The 18,158-nt window shown below is 42.3% G+C and overlaps 1 protein-coding gene across 5 annotated transcripts in view; it reads right to left on the bottom strand.

The window, feature by feature from the left end:
• The window catches only part of PTPRM (protein tyrosine phosphatase receptor type M), a 766,319-nt gene that overhangs the window by 290,218 nt on the left and 457,943 nt on the right, over positions 1–18,158 (bottom strand). For all 5 annotated transcript variants that reach the window (XM_044295693.1, XM_044295689.1, XM_044295690.1 and 2 more), the window contains exons 12-13: positions 9,974–10,247; positions 7,002–7,038 (exon numbers count right to left, since the gene is read on the bottom strand). In XM_044295693.1, the coding sequence (XP_044151628.1) occupies positions 7,002–7,038; positions 9,974–10,247 (311 nt within the window). The remainder of the gene's footprint in view (positions 1–7,001; positions 7,039–9,973; positions 10,248–18,158) is intronic.

Here is an 18,158-nt window from a genome sequence, read left to right as displayed (position 1 = left end):
TATGTATCTCATGTTTGCTAGCTTATTTCTTTGTTTCTTTTCTTGATGCAGATAGCAACAATATCGATTCAGCATTATGATCATTTGCTATAATGTTATTTATTACAACATCGTATATACTATGTCTTCTGCTGCAATTGAATGTTTTGTGGATATAAGTTACCATGGCAATGTGACGTCAACACGCCTGAACGCCGGAGCACTATTTAAATGTGTTTGTACCAATGCATGCTATGCTTGACAAAGGCTCTGATTCGAGCCGAAACACGTGTCGCTTGTAGCGCTGTATCCATGCTTTCTAATAAAGCAACATAATCACCAACAAGGAGTGAAGTGCCGGTCTTTTTCTATTGAATATTGAAGCCGGTTGTTTCCTACCCTGGACGCGAGCACCACGATACACGCGGAGGAGTGCCGACTGTCTGCATTGTTTGTACCCATATGGTGATTGGTGTAATGGAAAAAAAATTCAAATATTTTTCATCACTTTACCTCCCCCCAAAAAATCATTTTTTTTTCATTACTTTACCTCCCCAAAAAAAATCAGTTTTTTTCATTACTTTACCTCCCCAAAAAATAGAAAAATTATCAAAAAGTCCTAAACACCTTAAAATTGCATTAGCAAAAAATACAGATCGTCCCACAAAAGAAATTAGCCCTCACACATCTCTGTAGACATAACTATTAAAAGGGGATCAGAATACAGTGATGAAAATGAAAAGAAAAACATAAAAAAAACATCGTACTGACCTGGAGAATGAAGAGCATGAGTCCGTTTTACCGCATAGGGAATGCCGTAAAAACAAACCCATAAAAACTGTGCATTTTTTTTCCAATTCCAGCCCTAATACAATATTACATTACATTCTATGCAATATTAAATGGTTCCATTAGAAAGTGCAACTTGTCCTGCAAAAAGAAGCCCTCATATGGCTATGTGAACGGAAAAATAGAAAGTTATGTCTCCTGGAAGGCAGGGGACAAAAAATTAAAACACAAAAACTGAAAATTACTGATTTAGGAAGGGGTTAATCTGTTATTAATCATGATCCAATAAAGTAATAATAGATTTAATTTACTGGTGTGCATCTAATTTTTTTTTGGTCAATCTGTGACATCACCTATTATGCACGGCTTTTGTGTTTATGTCTATAGTTAATATCTGTCATTGTAAATGTGATGATAATTGACTATTGAAAAGTGATCGGTACAGACCAAAAAGAGGTGCCTATTATGAAAGTTAACCTGTCATGACAAAATATATTATAGAACAAGAGGAGCTGAGTATATATATATATATATATATATATATATATATATAGTAGTAACTTTTACATTCCTGCCTGTGAACAGCTCTCAGTACACGGGGAAGTCTTATCAGTGACAGACAACTATCTATGTATACACAGTTATACAGTGAATGCTACCAATCACTGGTAACACCACCCCCTGTGTACAGAAAGCTGTTCATGGGCGAGGTCTTAAGTTAGAAAAAGCAGAGATAGTTTGAGGTAGTCTTCGCCACATCACAAAGCAGAGAGAAGCCTTATGCCACGACCTTGCAGTTACCTTATGGAGCGCGACTGTTAAATGTCCAACAATATGTCAGTCTTTCATACTCATTTAGCTTCACTATCCCCCACACTAAACAACTTCTTTGCTAACATAATAAAAATTGCTTTCAACTCTGCCAATATCACCTATTTGGAAACAAATGCCCAGCCACACATTAATCAACACTTTTAAAGATAAGATACTTTTAAAGAACTTTGTCCTCTCCTAGACGACCGCAATACTAGTCACCTTACTATCTTACATACATCCCAATTCCACCATACTTGTAAGCAATTTCTGAAGGACTACCCTGACTTGGCAGCACCATCCTGGTTGGAGCACTACCTACTACTACCTTCTTTTCTGACAGGTCTGCTTTTCAAAAAAATCTACTCAAGACTTCTACACAGCAAAACATCATCTAAACCTAGACATATCCTAGACCGAGCAAAAGAACTTCTCTAACTTAACTTTCTCTAACGGGGCGACATCATGCATTTTGAGGCACTCTCATGGTTTTTCAAAGTGCACCAAGGTTGCTCTGGTTGGCTGGTCTAAACACCATGATCTACTTATAAAGCTGATCACTGAGCCAAACTTTTCAACCCCCTCCATTGGAAATCTCGACATCTTTTAAAAGTAGATATGATATGCAAAATGGGAAAGCTTCTAGGCTGGGAATTACGCAATCATATCAAATTTCAAAAACTCTAGTGTCTTTGGCTGGTCTTCTGATCCCAAAGCTTTCATCCTAAACTTAACTCACCTCCTTCAACTTTGTCTACCTTGTTACCACATGAAACATCTGAGCAATGGGATTTCCCATTTTATTCTGCATTGAAACTACACTCACCTTAAATCTAAAACTTTCTAGGAGCCTTTTTCTATTTCTTTCACCAAGATGACTCACAATTAAACATTTTTCAGGCAAGCATTGTATACTTCATCTGCATATATTTGAGAATGATGTATAGGCACTGGTTCAAAGCACATAGGGATCAGGCAATACTTGTAGTCAGGAAACTGACTGAGGTCAGGGCAGGCTGAGTCAGTGCGAACCTGTGACACTAGTCTGACATCAGGGCAGACAGCAATGGGTCAATATGGTAAACAGGCAACAGTCAGGTCAGGCAGCAGCAGAAGGTCAGAATTGGTGAACAGGCAGAGGTTGATGCATGGGCAGACAAACAGAACAGCACACCTACCTAGGAACTAACAAGCTAGATAACCTAAAGCTCTGACAACTAACCCTAGGGCAAAGTGCCTTAAAAATTCAGAGGTGACCATCCATTGGCTGGGAAAGACAGGGGCGTGCTGGTCACCAGAGCAACATAACTTCAGTTTTTTTAAATGCATTGTTAGCTTATTTTTCCTGCAATGGCAAAGGTTCTCTGATTCTACATGTCTTAGGGTACTTTCACATTAGCGCTTTTGTTTTCTGGTATTGAGTTTCGTCACAGGAGCTCAATACGGGAAAAAAAAACTGATTAGTTTTACCCTAATGCATTCTGCATCAGGATGTATCAGTTCAGTCCCTCTTACGTTTTTTTTGACGGAGAAAATACAGCTGCATGCTGCAGTTTTCTCTCCGGCCAAAAATACTGATCACTTGCCGGAATGCCGGATGTGGCATTAATTTACATTGAAGTATATTAGTGCCTGGATCCGGCATTAAGTGTTCCGGCAAAATGCAACAGACCTTTAAAAATGCAAAAAAAAATGTATACCGGATCAGTTTTTCCGGATGACACCGGAGAGACGGATCTGGTATTGCAATGCATTTGTGAGATGATCCGCATCCGGATCAGTCTCACAAATGCATCCGTTTGCATCTGGATTGCCGGATCTGGTAGGCAGTTTCGGCAACGTAACTGCCTGCCGGAATCCTCTGCCGCACGTGTGAAAGTACCCTTATTTCAATAAAAAGAAATTATCAAAAAAAAATCTTGAACACAAAAACTTGATTGAAACAGGTAATTTCTGATGAAACATTCCATTTAAATGTTACAAGGACCCAGAGAAAGCCTTAGAGCCTTTTATCTCCAGCCTACATTCATCTCCAGCCTACACACAGTGATTGACAGCTCTTCCTGCATATAAAAAAGGACAAGGTAAATTGTCAATCACTCTGTGAGGGAAATGCAGGAATTAATATAAATATACTGGAAGAGATGTATGTGGCAAATTGTAGTACAAACCGGAATCCCAAAAAGTTGGGACACTATACAAATCGTGAATAAAAACTGAATGCAATGATGTGGAGGTGCCAACTTCTAATATTTTATTCAGAATAGAACATAAATCATGGAACAAAAGTTTAAACTGAGAAAATGTACCATTTTAAGGGAAAAATATGTTGAATCAGAATTTCATGGTGTCAACAAATCCCAAAAAAGTTGGGACAAGGCCATTTTCACCACTGTGTGGCATCTCCCCTTCTTCTTACAACACTCAACAGACGTCTGGGGACCGAGGAGACCAGTTTCCCAAGTTTAGAAATAGGAATGCTCGCCCATTCTTGTCTAATACAGGCCTCTAACTGTTCAATCGTCTTGGGCCTTCTTTGTTGCACCTTCCTCTTTATGATGCGCCAAATGTTCTCTATAGGTGAAAGATCTGGACTGCAGACTGGCCATTTCAGTTCCCGGATCCTTCTCCTACGCAGCCATGATGTTGTGATTGATGCAGGATGTGGTCTGGCATTATCTTGTTGAAAAATGCAGGGTCTTCCCTGAAAGAGATGACGTCTGGATGGGAGCATATGTTGTTCTAGAACCTGAATATATTTTTCTGCATTGATGGTGCCTTTCCAGACATGCAAGCTGCCGATGCCACACGCACTCATGCAACCCCATACCATAAGAGATGCAGGCTTCTGAACTGAGCGTTGATAACAACTTGGGTTGTCCTTGTCCTCTTTGGTCCGGATGACATGGCGTCCCAGATTTCCAAAAAGAACTTCGAATCGTGACTCGTCTGACCACAGAACAGTCTTCCATTTTGCCACACTCCATTTTAAATAATCCCTGGCCCAGTGAAAACGCCTGAGCTTGTGGATCTTGCTTAGAGATGGCTTCTTCTTTGCACTGTAGAGTTTCAGCTGGCAACGGTGGATTGTGTTCACTGACAATGGTTTCTGGAAGTATTCCTGAGCCCATTCTGTGATTTCCTTTACAGTAGCATTCCTGTTTGTGGTGCAGTGTCGTTTAAGGGCCCGGAGATCACGGGCATCCAGTATGGTTTTACGGCCTTGACCCTTACGCACAGAAATTGTTCCAGATTCTCTGAATCTTCGGATGATGTTATGCACAGTTGATGATGATAGATGCAAAGTCTTTGCAATTTTTCGCTGGGTAACACCTTTCTGATATTGCTCCACTATCTTTGTGCGCAACATTGTGGGAATTGGTGATCCTCTACCCCATCTTGGCTTCTGAGAGACACTGCCACTCTGAGAAGCTCTTTTTATACCCAATCATGTTGCCAATTGACCTAATTAGTGTTAATTGGTCTTCCAGCTCTTCGTTATGCTCAAATTAACTTTTTCCAGCCTCTTATTGCTACTTGTCCCAACTTTTTGGGGATTTGTTGACACCGTGAAAATTTGAATCAATGTATTTTTCCTTTTAAAATGATACATTTACTCGGATTAAACGTTTGATCTGTCATCTACGTTCTATTACAAATAAAATATTGACATTTGCCATCTCCACATCATTGCATTCAGTTTTTATTCACAATTTGTTTAGTGTCCCAACTTTTTTGGAATCCGGTTTGTAAAAAATGTAGTATATGTATGTGTTTTAGACATTTTTTGTGCCTACCTTATAGGGATTGTGCCAAGTTTATAAGTTATCCCGTAGCCACAGAACAGGGGGTAACTAGCTGATCACTGGGGCCCGACTGCTGGGACCCCCACTGATCTCAACAATGCACGCTGCCACAAAATTAATTCTCTATGGGAGCAACGGAGAATGCTGTATACAACGGCACTGCACATGCACGACTTGCCACTCCATCAGTACGGAGGAGCAGGAGCTCCGTTCTCTGGATTGGTGGAGGTTGTAGAAGTTGGACCCCCAGCAATCAATTTATAAACTTGACAAAATAAGTATGTCAGTCAATAAATGGAGAATAGAAGTGTTGCTAACGTGCATAATGAATTCACTGAATGTATCAAACCATGTGCACAATTTTGAAAGATTTGGATGCTATTTTTGCATAATACTGGTATCTCTAACCAACTATCTACCGTAAATATAAAAAAATTCTATACTTCAGCTCTATAAAAGTGGTTGAAGTGCAAATGGTTAAATGTATAATTAATATGTAATATTATTTTGGTCAGTACAAAATAAAAGCATGCCTTTACCATTACATTCTAGACCATTATATTCTAACTTTTCAAAAAATATCTAAAAATATAAATCTATAAATTCAAAAAGGCTAAGATGAGAGTATAAGACTGCAGTAAAGGGTAGCTTAAGTAATAAGAAAATTCCCCCAGTGCCTCTAATTGTGACAAAATGATAAAAGAACATACATTAACCACTTAATCCCCAATGTTGCCAGCAATTCAGCTCTAGTCATTAACTCCAATGATTTAGCTGTATACTGCTATGTCATCACTGCAGCCTGTATTCATAAACCAGAGGTGAAGACTGCAGCTGCAGTTCTATAAACTGTGGGATTAAGGGGTGAGGACATGTTTTTTTTTTTTTTATTGTATCATACTGGGGGCACTGGTGTAGTTTTCTTACAACTCAGACAACCTATTTAGAACATTAAATGTCACTAACTTTTCACTCAACTTTGCATAAGTCAATAGTAAAAGCAACAGTAAGAAACTTTGTAAAATACCATCAGAGAAAATGCCTTTTTCTACAGATACTGGCTTTTCTAAAATGACATTGACTCTGTAATTTATAAAAAAAAAAAATCTGTTTTGGTGAGACCAGAATAGTTGTCTGTTTAAGAGCAGATTACATCATCCCACAGAAGTCTGTGGAGAGAGGGGGGAGTATTGAGCAAAAGTTGACTGAAACAAGACTCCACCAGAGACACCAAAGAGACTGCTGCAGCTAAATAAAAAATCTCTCTCATCCCAGGTGCTTTACTCACACCAATACCGGACAGTATTTTCTGTAAGGTTGTTCATTATCTTTCTGAGTGAAAGATTGTTAGGAAGCAGATCCTCCTCAACTTTCTGGGTGTAGTGGATAGGAGCTAGCCTCCATCCACCAGATCTGGGAGAAATGCAAAAAAATAAATAAAATTCGAGCATTCATATGAGAAAAATGCCAGATGCCTGTGATATAATGGTCAGCAATAGTGTTATTATGTACATGCATTGTACTATTGATTATTGCAAAGTCTATTGAAAGGTTAAATATTCTTTGTTACACTGTCATTTTAGAGATATGCAACAACAGTATATGTTTACATACCTTTTGTGGCTATCCTCACACAGTCAATTTTTGTTTCCTGCGACAAAAGGAGAAAGAATATACTTGTTTGTGGTTTCTGAAGATCTATCATTTATGTTGGCAGCAAAACTAGTTGCTCATGCATTATAAGTGTTCTGTGCTGCATTATTAGTTCTAAGACCCTAATATATTAGGAAATTCTGTAACATCACTGGTAAAACTAATACATTTTTTAAAATAAATTGAGGTACACTATGAACTATAAGCCCTATCTCCACAGATTACCTCCTACATTGGATTAATCAGGGAATATTAAAAGGAGCTCCCCTGGAATTAAGAAAATGAAAATACTTAAATATTACTTTATAATAAATATATTCTCAAATACCTTGCATTAGTTATAATGGCTCATTTTACCTGGGGAGCAATGATTAGGAGAAATAAAATGGCCGTCCTATTAGTACGAAGAAAACCTGTCCTAATCACACAGCAGCACAAGCTACTTCACAACGCTGAGCCAAAGAACTGCCTCATCCTTCTCTCTGTTCTGCTTGCCAGGGATGATCCTGAATACCACTGATAAGATCTCCAGCTCAATATCTGTAGAAATGGAGTTCATGAGGAGACATGAAGGACGTGGGGGTGTCGGTAATGGGCAGCAGCACTTGTATGCAAACTTCATTACCACAACCCCACATTACCACAGTCTGACCTGTCCATCCTCTCTGTACTTCATGACTTCTCATGAACTCTATTCCCCAGAAATTTAGCTGAAGATTTATCATCTATATTCAGGATCATAATCCCTGACAAGCATAGTAGAGAGGAGTATGAGGCAGCTCTTTAGCTCAGTGTTGTGAAAAAACTTGCCCTGCTGTGTGATTAGGACAGACTTTGAGAGTACTAATAAGATGGTGGCCATTGTTTTTCTCCTAATGATTGTTCCCTAGAGAAAATAAGCAATTATAACTAATGAAATGTATTTATAATATAGTAATATTTATTTTCATTTTTGCTAATTCCTAGAGAACCCCTTTAAAGATGACTGCACCATAGGTCATGCAACTGCCATGCACAATCTTTTAAGCAAAGCTGTCACATGAAAAATGCAGGAGCTGAGCATATAAATATATATATTTATGATAAAAGATTCCGAACAACTTCTCACTAGTCATGTGAGCAGTCCTAATCAGTGATGGACAGCTACTTCTCTATGTACACTCAAGCAAGCCTGTCAATCAAAGGGCAATCCTGATCCATTGGACTTCTCAGTGTAGATAGAAAAGAGCTTTAAATGCATAAAATTATTTAAGCTATACTGAATATTTTCCCATTAAACTATATTTCACTCTCCCCCTGCTGTCCGCAGTTTGGACTAAATTTTCCATGCGACAGGTTTGCTTTAAACATCCTCTGATGCATCCAGCTTTGTAGAGAATACATTAGGATAACACACTCCTGGGGACAGCACCCAGAATTGAACACTGGCAATGTGCAGACATACAGCAGACCACTTTAATAATGGTTTACATTGTTTGCTATAATGCTAACTGCTCCATATGCAAAAATCCTCCCATCCCAGTTATCCAAACAACCCAAATTACTCTCTGATTGATATATACTATATGTTTAATGTATCAAAAATGCTCTATTCACAACACTGTTGCAGTATCAAATCACACAATGTATACGCCAAACATTTAGGCCAGTTTTATGTAATAGTGCTCACTGACTTCTGGTGTAATAAGAAACAAACTTTGTATTGAAACATTTAGTCGACTTTTAATACAATGAAAATATTGGGTGTATCAAAATAAGGTGTACCCATGTAACCTAACCAAATGTATGCCAAAAGAGCACTCTTACATCATCAAACCCATAAAAGTCTATGGAGTGTGAACAGAGCCTAAAGATTAAAGGGGTTGTCCAGGAATTTAATTCTTTGTAATTCACGCCCCCTTCGGCCATACCTACTGAGGGAAACAATTGTAACTGCTCCCCGTTGCCTGGTTTCGGCTCCTTCAGTTCATTGCTGCGTTCGCTGCACTCTGCTCCCCACTTGTAAACTTCGAGAATGGACAGGTTGGGGCGGTCACATGTGCCTCTGCAGCCAATGACTGGCCATAGTGCTGATGTGATCCCCCAAGTAGCAAGTCACTGGGTCAGATGTTGCTTGTGGGACACGTCACCTCTGTGGCCAGTCATTGGTGACAGTAGATCACTTGAACCCCATTCATTCCAGAAGTTTAGAAAGTGGGGATCAGAGTGGTTCGAACACTATGTTGGACCAAGGAAGCCGCAACAGAGTAGTAGGGAGCAAGTATCCCTCTATAGGCAGGTAAGGGGTGAACAAAAAAAGTATTCAAATGCTGGAATTCGTTAAATGGGTTATCTCACTTCATTAAATGGCATTTATCATCTAAATAAAGGAAATACAAGGCACTTACTAATGTACTGTGATTGTTCATATTGCTTCCGTTGCTGGCTTGATCCATTTTTCCATCACATGTTACACTGCTCATTTCCATGGTTATGACCACCCTGCAGTCCAGCATCGGTGGCCGTGCTTGCACACTATAGGAAAAAGCATCGGCCTATGTGCGCTCCTATGGTCCTGGCCACCAGAGAGGCCGGCACCTTTTTCTATAGTGTGCAAGCATGACCACCGCTGCTGGATTACAGGGTGGTCCTAACCATGGAAACAAAAAGTGTATAATGCAATAGAAAAATTGATCCAGCCAGCAAAGGAGGGAATATGGTCAATCACAGTACATTAGTAAGTGCCTTGTGTTAACTTTCTCTACATGATAAATGCCATTTGCTGAAGTAAGACAATTTATAAAACTCAGTATGTTGAGTGGTTGCAATCCAAGCTGTGTTATTTCAATAAACCTCGACACCGAAATTGCATGTCCTTGTGGCTAGAAGACATCTTGAATTAGGAATATCATTGATTTGAATGAGCTCTGGATTCTGCACTGCATTAGTCTTACCCCATTGGCTCTGCTGGCAGCTTGATAGTAGATACTGTAGCTTTTCTGTGGTAGAAGTGGAGGGTTCCAGTACCCATTATATGTTTTATTATCACCAATTGTGAAGACAAAGGCCGATGACAAAAGATTTGGAGGAAGTTCTGCAGCAAAGTAGTACTGTGCATTCAACAACGATGTGTTCTGGTAATGTATGGGAACTGGAAAACATTTTAGCATTTCTGATGTCTTTCTGACCCGACGAGATTTCTTTTCCTCAACAATAATCTGGTAAACACTGGAAGTGGAAAAAAGAAAACAACAGAATTTAAACTTTTGGCTTAGAAGATAAATTCCCCAACATTAGATTAGACAGAAAGACTCAGAAGGACATTTAGCCATGTTTTCCCAATCAAAACTTCATCCCACCAAACCATACCATTACTGTTTAATCTGTATGCTAAAGTCCAAACAGCAGTGGTGGTAATATCTCAAGCACATGGGAACTAATGGAAATTAGAATAAGGATATGACATTTTACACAAAACTTTGCAATAGGCTTTTACTTTTCAGTAATAATTATGAGCAGCAACCTATGAGACAATCCACGCCATTGTTTCTATAAAGGGAAAACAAGACTGGGAAGTGTAGTTAACCATGGGGGTTAAATTAAAGAGAGTGATCCAGTTAATATTATTTTTCTTAAATATGTAAACATGCTGGAAAAAAAGAATGCTGGAAAAAAATTAAGATACTACATACTCACCTCACCTTTCCCTTCTACTCTTGTTCCAACCACTCCCAGGTCACCCACCAAGCTCTGATACTTGGTCACTCTTGACATGCATGAAATGACCACTCAGCCATGGGCGTAACTATTGCCATAACAGCCATAGAACTGGCTATGGGGCTATGCCAGTCTTGACAAGAAATGTTTGACAGAGGAAGCATGTAATTAATGATGAGGCGCAGGCTTCATTATAAATGACGTGCCTCCGCCATCAGTAAGTGTGACAAATTGAAACCTGGAAATCTTGCAGCTGTGGTGGATTTCAGTAATTATTTCCACCAATTTCTGGTGTAAATAATTAGGACTGTGCCGGGGTTGATGGTATCATTCATACCCCACCATCTCGCTGCCCCAATATTAGGTAACTAGCGTTCTAAAAATGTCAGTTACAACTGAAAAAGTCAAAATGGCATTTAAAAAGTTGCAAACCAAGGGTTTTGCAATGTTTTTATGCCAAAAAAAGTAGGGGAAATGATACATTTTACCCAAAGTGCTTTTTCAAATATGACTGAAAGTTTCTTCTCAACACTATTTATAATAATCACGTCATTTAAAATGTTATTCTAAAGTCATAGAAAAGAAAAATCAAGCTACCGACACATATCGCTTAGGGCTCATGCACCCGAAGGTATGTATTTTGCGGTCTATAAATCACGGATCTGAAAAAAATACGGATGACGTCCATGTGACATCCATATTGCATCCATTTTTATTGCTGATCTATTGTAACAATGTCTATCTTTGTCCACAAAACCGACAAGAATAGGACATGTTCTATCTCTTTTGCGGAATGGCTACGCGGACATGGAATCCACACATTCCCTTTTTTTTTTTTTTTGCGGACCCATTGAAGTGAATGGTTCCGCATACAGGATCCATAAAAAAGAATGGACACGGAAAAAAATACGTTCATGTGCACGAGCCCTTAGGCTAAATTATAATTATTTGCAACGGAGGACTAATGATTGTCTCTTACATGTGCTACATGTGTCAGTTACATGTGCTACTAATTTCTCATCGTAAAACGGAACATTTCTTATCATAAAACCATTCCTCTAATTTTCATGTGGTTTAAAACTATCAGCTGTGCCACCCTAGTGACTGCTAGTTGCCCTATAGAATGTACTGGCGCTATTTGTTTGCTGTGCAATATGATCAATAACGGTGTGGAACAGTATTGTCCGCACCCTTTTAACTAGAATCTTCTAGACTATACAACTATTACGATGCAGCCAAATCTAAGGTGCACACGCTGTTTAAAAACATTTCACATGCTGCCCCCCGACATGTTTCGCCAACTCATTGGCGTCTTCAGGGGTTGCGTGTGTGCAGTCTGCTAGTGAGGGAGGGGGCGGGAACCAGATTTTAAAACCTCCCCTGTTGTGATGTCACTATCCCTTTAAACTAGTTAGTAACTACTTTGTTACGATGTTAATACTATTGTCCAATCGGAAAACGGTTACATCGCTAACTGAGCATCTCGGCCACTTCTTTCTCCTTGTGCTCTAATCATCCTTTCTTGTCCTCTGCTCATGCGCTACGACTTGAACGCAGGTCCGTACTTCTATCTTTTCTGTGCATGTCATGGGACTTCTAAAGGCACTGGGATTAATTTTAACTATTGCGCTTGCGCTACAACTTTGAAATACAAGGACACCATTGTCCTTTTCTGCGCAGGTCTACGGACTTATCTTCCATTAGACTCCGACCTTTATCTGCGCATGTGTCAGAACTTACACTCCTTTACTAGTAAGATGCTATGACTGCGCATACTCTCAAACTTAGCCTGATGTCAGTAAATTGGCTGTGCCCAGTGCGTATGCCCGTATACTTACATTATCCTTTCATTCAAGTCTTGATGTATTCTGGCCATGCGCCCGAACTTAGTAATGAAAACGATCTTTACCATCTATACTGCACATGTCATTGCATTTCTATTCGTGCAGGGTGAGTCTTTTCTGCGCATGTGATGGAACACTTTAAGAGTGAGGACATCATTGTCTATCATTGCGCAGGTCCTTGGACTTATCTTACATAGAACTCATACCTCTTATTGCGCATGCGTCCCGACTTGTGCTCTTACACTATCGAAATGTTAAGACTGCGTATATTCTCGGATATAGTCTGGAGCTAGTAAGTTTCTTGTATATTATACACATGCCTGTATACTTATACTTACCCTTGCCCTCCAATCTGCACTTGATATCTTCTTCCTATATGCTCGAACTTCAACATAGATCATCTGTTCCATCTACACTACGTGCAGAATTATTAGGCAAATGAGTATTTTGACCACATCATCCTCTTTATGCATGTTGTCTTACTCCAAGCTGTATAGGCTCGAAAGCCTACTACCAATTAAGCATATTAGGTGATGTGCATCTCTGTAATGAGAAGGGGTGTGGTCTAATGACATCAACACCCTATATCAGGTGTGCATAATTATTAGGCAACTTCCTTTCCTTTGGCAAAATGGGTCAAAAGAAGGACTTGACAGGCTCAGAAAAGTCAAAAATAGTGAGATATCTTGCAGAGGGATGCAGCACTCTTAAAATTGCAAAGCTTCTGAAGCGTGATCATCGAACAATCAAGCGTTTCATTCAAAATAGTCAACAGGGTAGCAAGAAGCGTGTGGAAAAACCAAGGCGCAAAATAACTGCCCATGAACTGAGAAAAGTCAAGCGTGCAGCTGCCAAGATGCCACTTGCCACCAGTTTGGCCATATTTCAGAGCTGCAACATCACTGGAGTGCCCAAAAGCACAAGGTGTGCAATACTCAGAGACATGGCCAAGGTAAGAAAGGCGGAAAGACGACCACCACTGAACAAGACACACAAGCTGAAACGTCAAGACTGGGCCAAGAAATATCTCAAGACTGATTTTTCTAAGGTTTTATGGACTGATGAAATGAGAGTGAGTCTTGATGGGCCAGATGGCTGGATTGGTAAAGGGCAGAGAGCTCCAGTCCAACTCAGACGCCAGCAAGGTGGAGGTGGAGTACTGGTTTGGGCTGGTATCATCAAAGATGAGCTTGTGGGGCCTTTTTGGGTTGAGGATGGAGTCAAGCTCAACTCCCAGTCCTACTGCCAGTTTCTGGAAGACACCTTCTTCAAGCAGTGGTACAGGAAGAAGTCTGCAAGGTAAGAAAAACATGATTTTCATGCAGGACAATGCTCCATCACACGCGTCCAAGTACTCCACAGCGTGGCTGGCAAGAAAGGGTATAAAAGAAGAAAATCTAATGACATGGCCTCCTTGTTCACCTGATCTGAACCCCATTGAGAACCTGTGGTCCATCATCAAATGTGAGATTTACAAGGAGGGAAAACAGTACACCTCTCTGAACAGTGTCTGGGAGGCTGTGGTTGCTGCTGCACGCAATGTTGATGGTGAACAGATCAAAACACTGACAGAATCCATGGATGGCAGGCTTTTGAGTGTCCTTGCAAAGAAAGGTGGCTATATTGGTCACTGATTTGTTTTTGTTTTGTTTTTGAATGTCAGAAATGTATATTTGTGAATGTTGAGATGTTATATTGGTTTCACTGGTAAAAATAAATAATTGAAATGGGTATATATTTGTTTTTTGTTAAGTTGCCTAATAATTATGTACAGTAATAGTCACCTGCACACACAGATATCCCCCTAAAATAGCTAAAACTAAAAACAAACAAAACTACTTCCAAAAATATTCAGCTTTGATATTAATGAGTTTTTTGGGTTCATTGAGAACATGGTTGTTGTTCAATAATAAAATTAATCCTCAAAAATACAACTTGCCTAATAATTCTGCACTCCCTATATACTCCGCATGTCTTAGAGCCTTTATTAGTACGGGGTATGGATTGCCTATTTTCCATACCTTCATATGTTATGGAACACTGCTGTTTGTACTGGGCATTTTTACACGTACCCATATATATATATATATATATATATATTTGTGGTCGTGGCCACCAGGTACGTACCTGACCCTACCTGGGGAACCTAACCCTAGGCGGTCAGAGTTGTGCCGCAACCGTGTCGTGGAGGGACGCCTGAAAGAGGGCAAGAGACATACTGATAGGCAAAGTACTTTATTGCGACGTAATTACAAAGCCAGGTTCTGAAAAGCTGTTGACATTTCAGTATCGGGGTGAGGTATGTAACGGGTGAAACATGCCGAGTGCCAACGCCCTAATTTCTGAATTACGTGTGCTGGTACTCGATTCTTGGATGCTGCAGACGCAGCGCCTATGCGGAACGAATGTCCTGAAATAGTGGAGGGATCACCACCCAGGCTGGCCACCAGTGACCTGACGTGGGATACGAACTGATGGGTGGTGAGTGGAACCACCCCGAAGGGTAACAGTGGACTGTTAGGCCCAGACCCCGACAAGGCGGACCGTAGCTGACGGAGCACCGTGACGGGGCACCATTGGTGTGACCTGGGATAGAAGGACACCGGGACAGGGGGGCCCACCTGGGAGGTCTTAGACGTCCTGAGCAGTAACGTGAACCCCTCGGTGTTCTGGACCAGCTGGCTGACCGTGAGGAACTTGCTACTGCCGGAAGAACAAGTGAACTCCCCAGGCCTCAGAAAGCCGTAAAAGGCTAAATAGATGGCAGATTTGAGTACCAAGCTGGGCAAAACCCCGAAAGGATTACTGTCCAGGACGTCGGATAGATTGCGGAAAAGGGGCCCGGTGACCGCTAGCCTACGCCCTTGGCCTTGAGGTCCGCATTTGCTTAAGCCCTTGAGTGCTGCTTTGACAGCATGCATGGCGAACACTGATGGTCGTTCGGGATGACTAACGGAGAGGAAATGTTGTACGCCCGCTAGGTACGACCTCACCGTACTGTGGGAGAGCTTGTGCACTGAGTGGCAGTAGCCAATGAACGCCAGGATGTGATCTGGAAAACTGGATTCCCCCTGAGGACATTCCCCTTGGAACCTGCAGAACATCTTCCACCCGGTGTGGTATGCTCGGGTCGTGTTGGGCGAGAGAGAATTGCGAATCAGAGCGTGGGCCGTCTCAAGGTGGTCGGTTACGCTAACATTAAGGACTCGTGAGGAGGAACGGTGGCGCCTGTCGCATCTGCCTCTGGCATGATCTGAAAGAAACGGGAAAAGTTAGCCCTGGATAAGGCGTCGGCAGCCAAGTTTCGCTCACCTGGCACGTGCGCGCTATGAACGTGGAAATGGTGGTGTAGGGAGAGCTGTACTAACCGCCTAAGGAAACACATGACGTGACTTGACTTTGATGACCCACTGTTAATGATATCTACCACGGCTGCGTTGTCCGTCACAAACAGAATGGACTGGTTCGCCCAAAGACTGCCCCATATGTGAGCAGCTACCACAATGGGGTACAGCTCAAACAGTGCCGAGGTTTGGAGGAACCCTGGGATTAGTACCGCCTCGGCAGGCCATCTGTCTGCGACCCAGTGAGTGCCAAATATAGCGGCAAACCCTGTGCCGGCCGCCGCGTCTGAAAAGACTAAGGGGGACTGGCACGACAGCTCAGGAACAAATAGGGACACCCCGTTCCACTGGTCCAGGAAATGGTCCCACATACGGAGATCCGCTAAGGCCTGACTGTCCAGACGCACTGGGCTGTCCTGTTCTGGGGCGGTGCTTAAGAGCGCCAGCAGGCGGGATATGAATGTTCTGCCCTGCGGAATGATACACATGGCAAAATTTAACATACCCAGTAGCGACTGAAGATCAGTCTTAGTGACCACCGATGTGACTGAAAACCTGTGGATCACTTCTCTGACTCTCGTTAGCTTGTCCGCGGGTAACCTGGCTAACATGCGTTGGGAGTCCAACTCGATGCCCAGAAAGGTGATCACGGTGGACGGGCCCTCTACTTTCTTGGAAGAAACTGGTACCCCCAACTGGGAAAAACACCTTAGCAGCTTCCCCAGCCCCAGAGGAGCAGCCCCTGGCCTCTCAATCAGTAGGAAGTCGTCTAGGTAATGGATGACGAATTCACAGCGAACCTTGTGTACCAGAACCCAGTGGAGGGCTTGGGCCAGCTGATCGAAGAGCCAGGGGCTGCTCTTGGAACCGAAGGTGAGTTTTGTGGCAAAGTAATACAGGCCTCTCCACCTGATACCGTGCCATTGCCAGAGTGCTGGCATAATGGGGAGCAATTTAAAGGCGTCCGATATATCTGCTTTGGACAATGCGGACCCGGGACCTGTCTGCATGATGATGGCGATGGCCTGGTCTATAGAAGAATACCTCATACCAACTTCTTCCGAAGGAATGAGGGAGTTGAGGCTGGGAACCTGGGAGCCATGTGGGGCAGACAAGTCAATGATGAGTCTCTCCTTCTTACTGAACTTGCCTGTGACGACCCCTACGGGACTGACTCTCCACCGTTGAAATGGGGGTACTTCGAAAGGACCAATTAAGAACCCTTTGACTAACTCGGACTCTATAAGTGTGTCTACTGAGCCAGGATTCCTCTCTGCTGACTGAAGGTTCCTACACTCATGTGTGACCTCTGGGGTCGTGATTAACCCCGTATGGAAACCTTCATGGAACCCTGACACCAGGAACTGCACGAACCCTGGATTGTGATGACCTTGCAACAGTACTTGTAGACGACTAGTATTGACCACGCTCATGTAATTCTTCACTGATTTTAATGAGCAAGCTACTCGGGGGTGGGCTCTGAAGCAGTTGGTACAGATATGCAACAACCGGCATTGCCCGAAATTACAAGACGCGTAATTAAAATTGTTGCATATCTGGGCCCTACCTAACTGGACAATGGGTCGTCCTAGTTTGTCTACCGAATTAGGGGGTCTGAAGATGTTGAGTGGTCCCGCTGAAGAGCCGGAGGGGTATGATGTGGTGCTGACAGCCGACTTATGGCACCACTCTACTGAGTGGAAGATAGACTGACAGGCCGAACAGGAGGGAGCTTTCAGGCCTGCAAAGTGTCTGCAGAACAACTCTGTGTCCAAGACGGACCAGTCTGTGACATGTTGAAACTGGGACAGGGCTGCAGCTGCTTTGGCTGAGAATGAACAGTGGTAATCATAGAACGCGTTCCCACCATACCTATGACCCAACTCTGTGACCCGAAAGAGGTACAGGTCTAGCTCCTCCCTCCTGTCCGGCCTGGCAGTACAGATGACGTCCCTGAAAAGGCTGAAAGCCATGACGAACTCTGGAATGTTCAATTTGCGATTGAGCCGGTGGTCGCGGCTTCTCAGCACCACCGAGACTTCCCCGCAAGCTATGATCTTGTTGTCGGAAAGGTCCCTGGAGGCTATTAGTAGCGAAGCGAGATTGACATCCCTACCCTCTAGGGTGTCCTTTCTGATGTTGAGGGGGACAAAGTGAGACGGAGTCACGTTGGGGACTGGCTGGGCAGTGCGAATGTCTGCTGCAGCAGAGGTGGAGGCGACCGGAGGCTCGGG

Source organism: Bufo gargarizans, chromosome 5 (genome assembly GCF_014858855.1).
Source record: "Bufo gargarizans isolate SCDJY-AF-19 chromosome 5, ASM1485885v1, whole genome shotgun sequence".
In the NCBI taxonomy this organism is placed as follows: Eukaryota; Metazoa; Chordata; class Amphibia; order Anura; family Bufonidae; genus Bufo; species Bufo gargarizans.
This window is presented reverse-complemented; position numbering and strand designations above follow the sequence as displayed.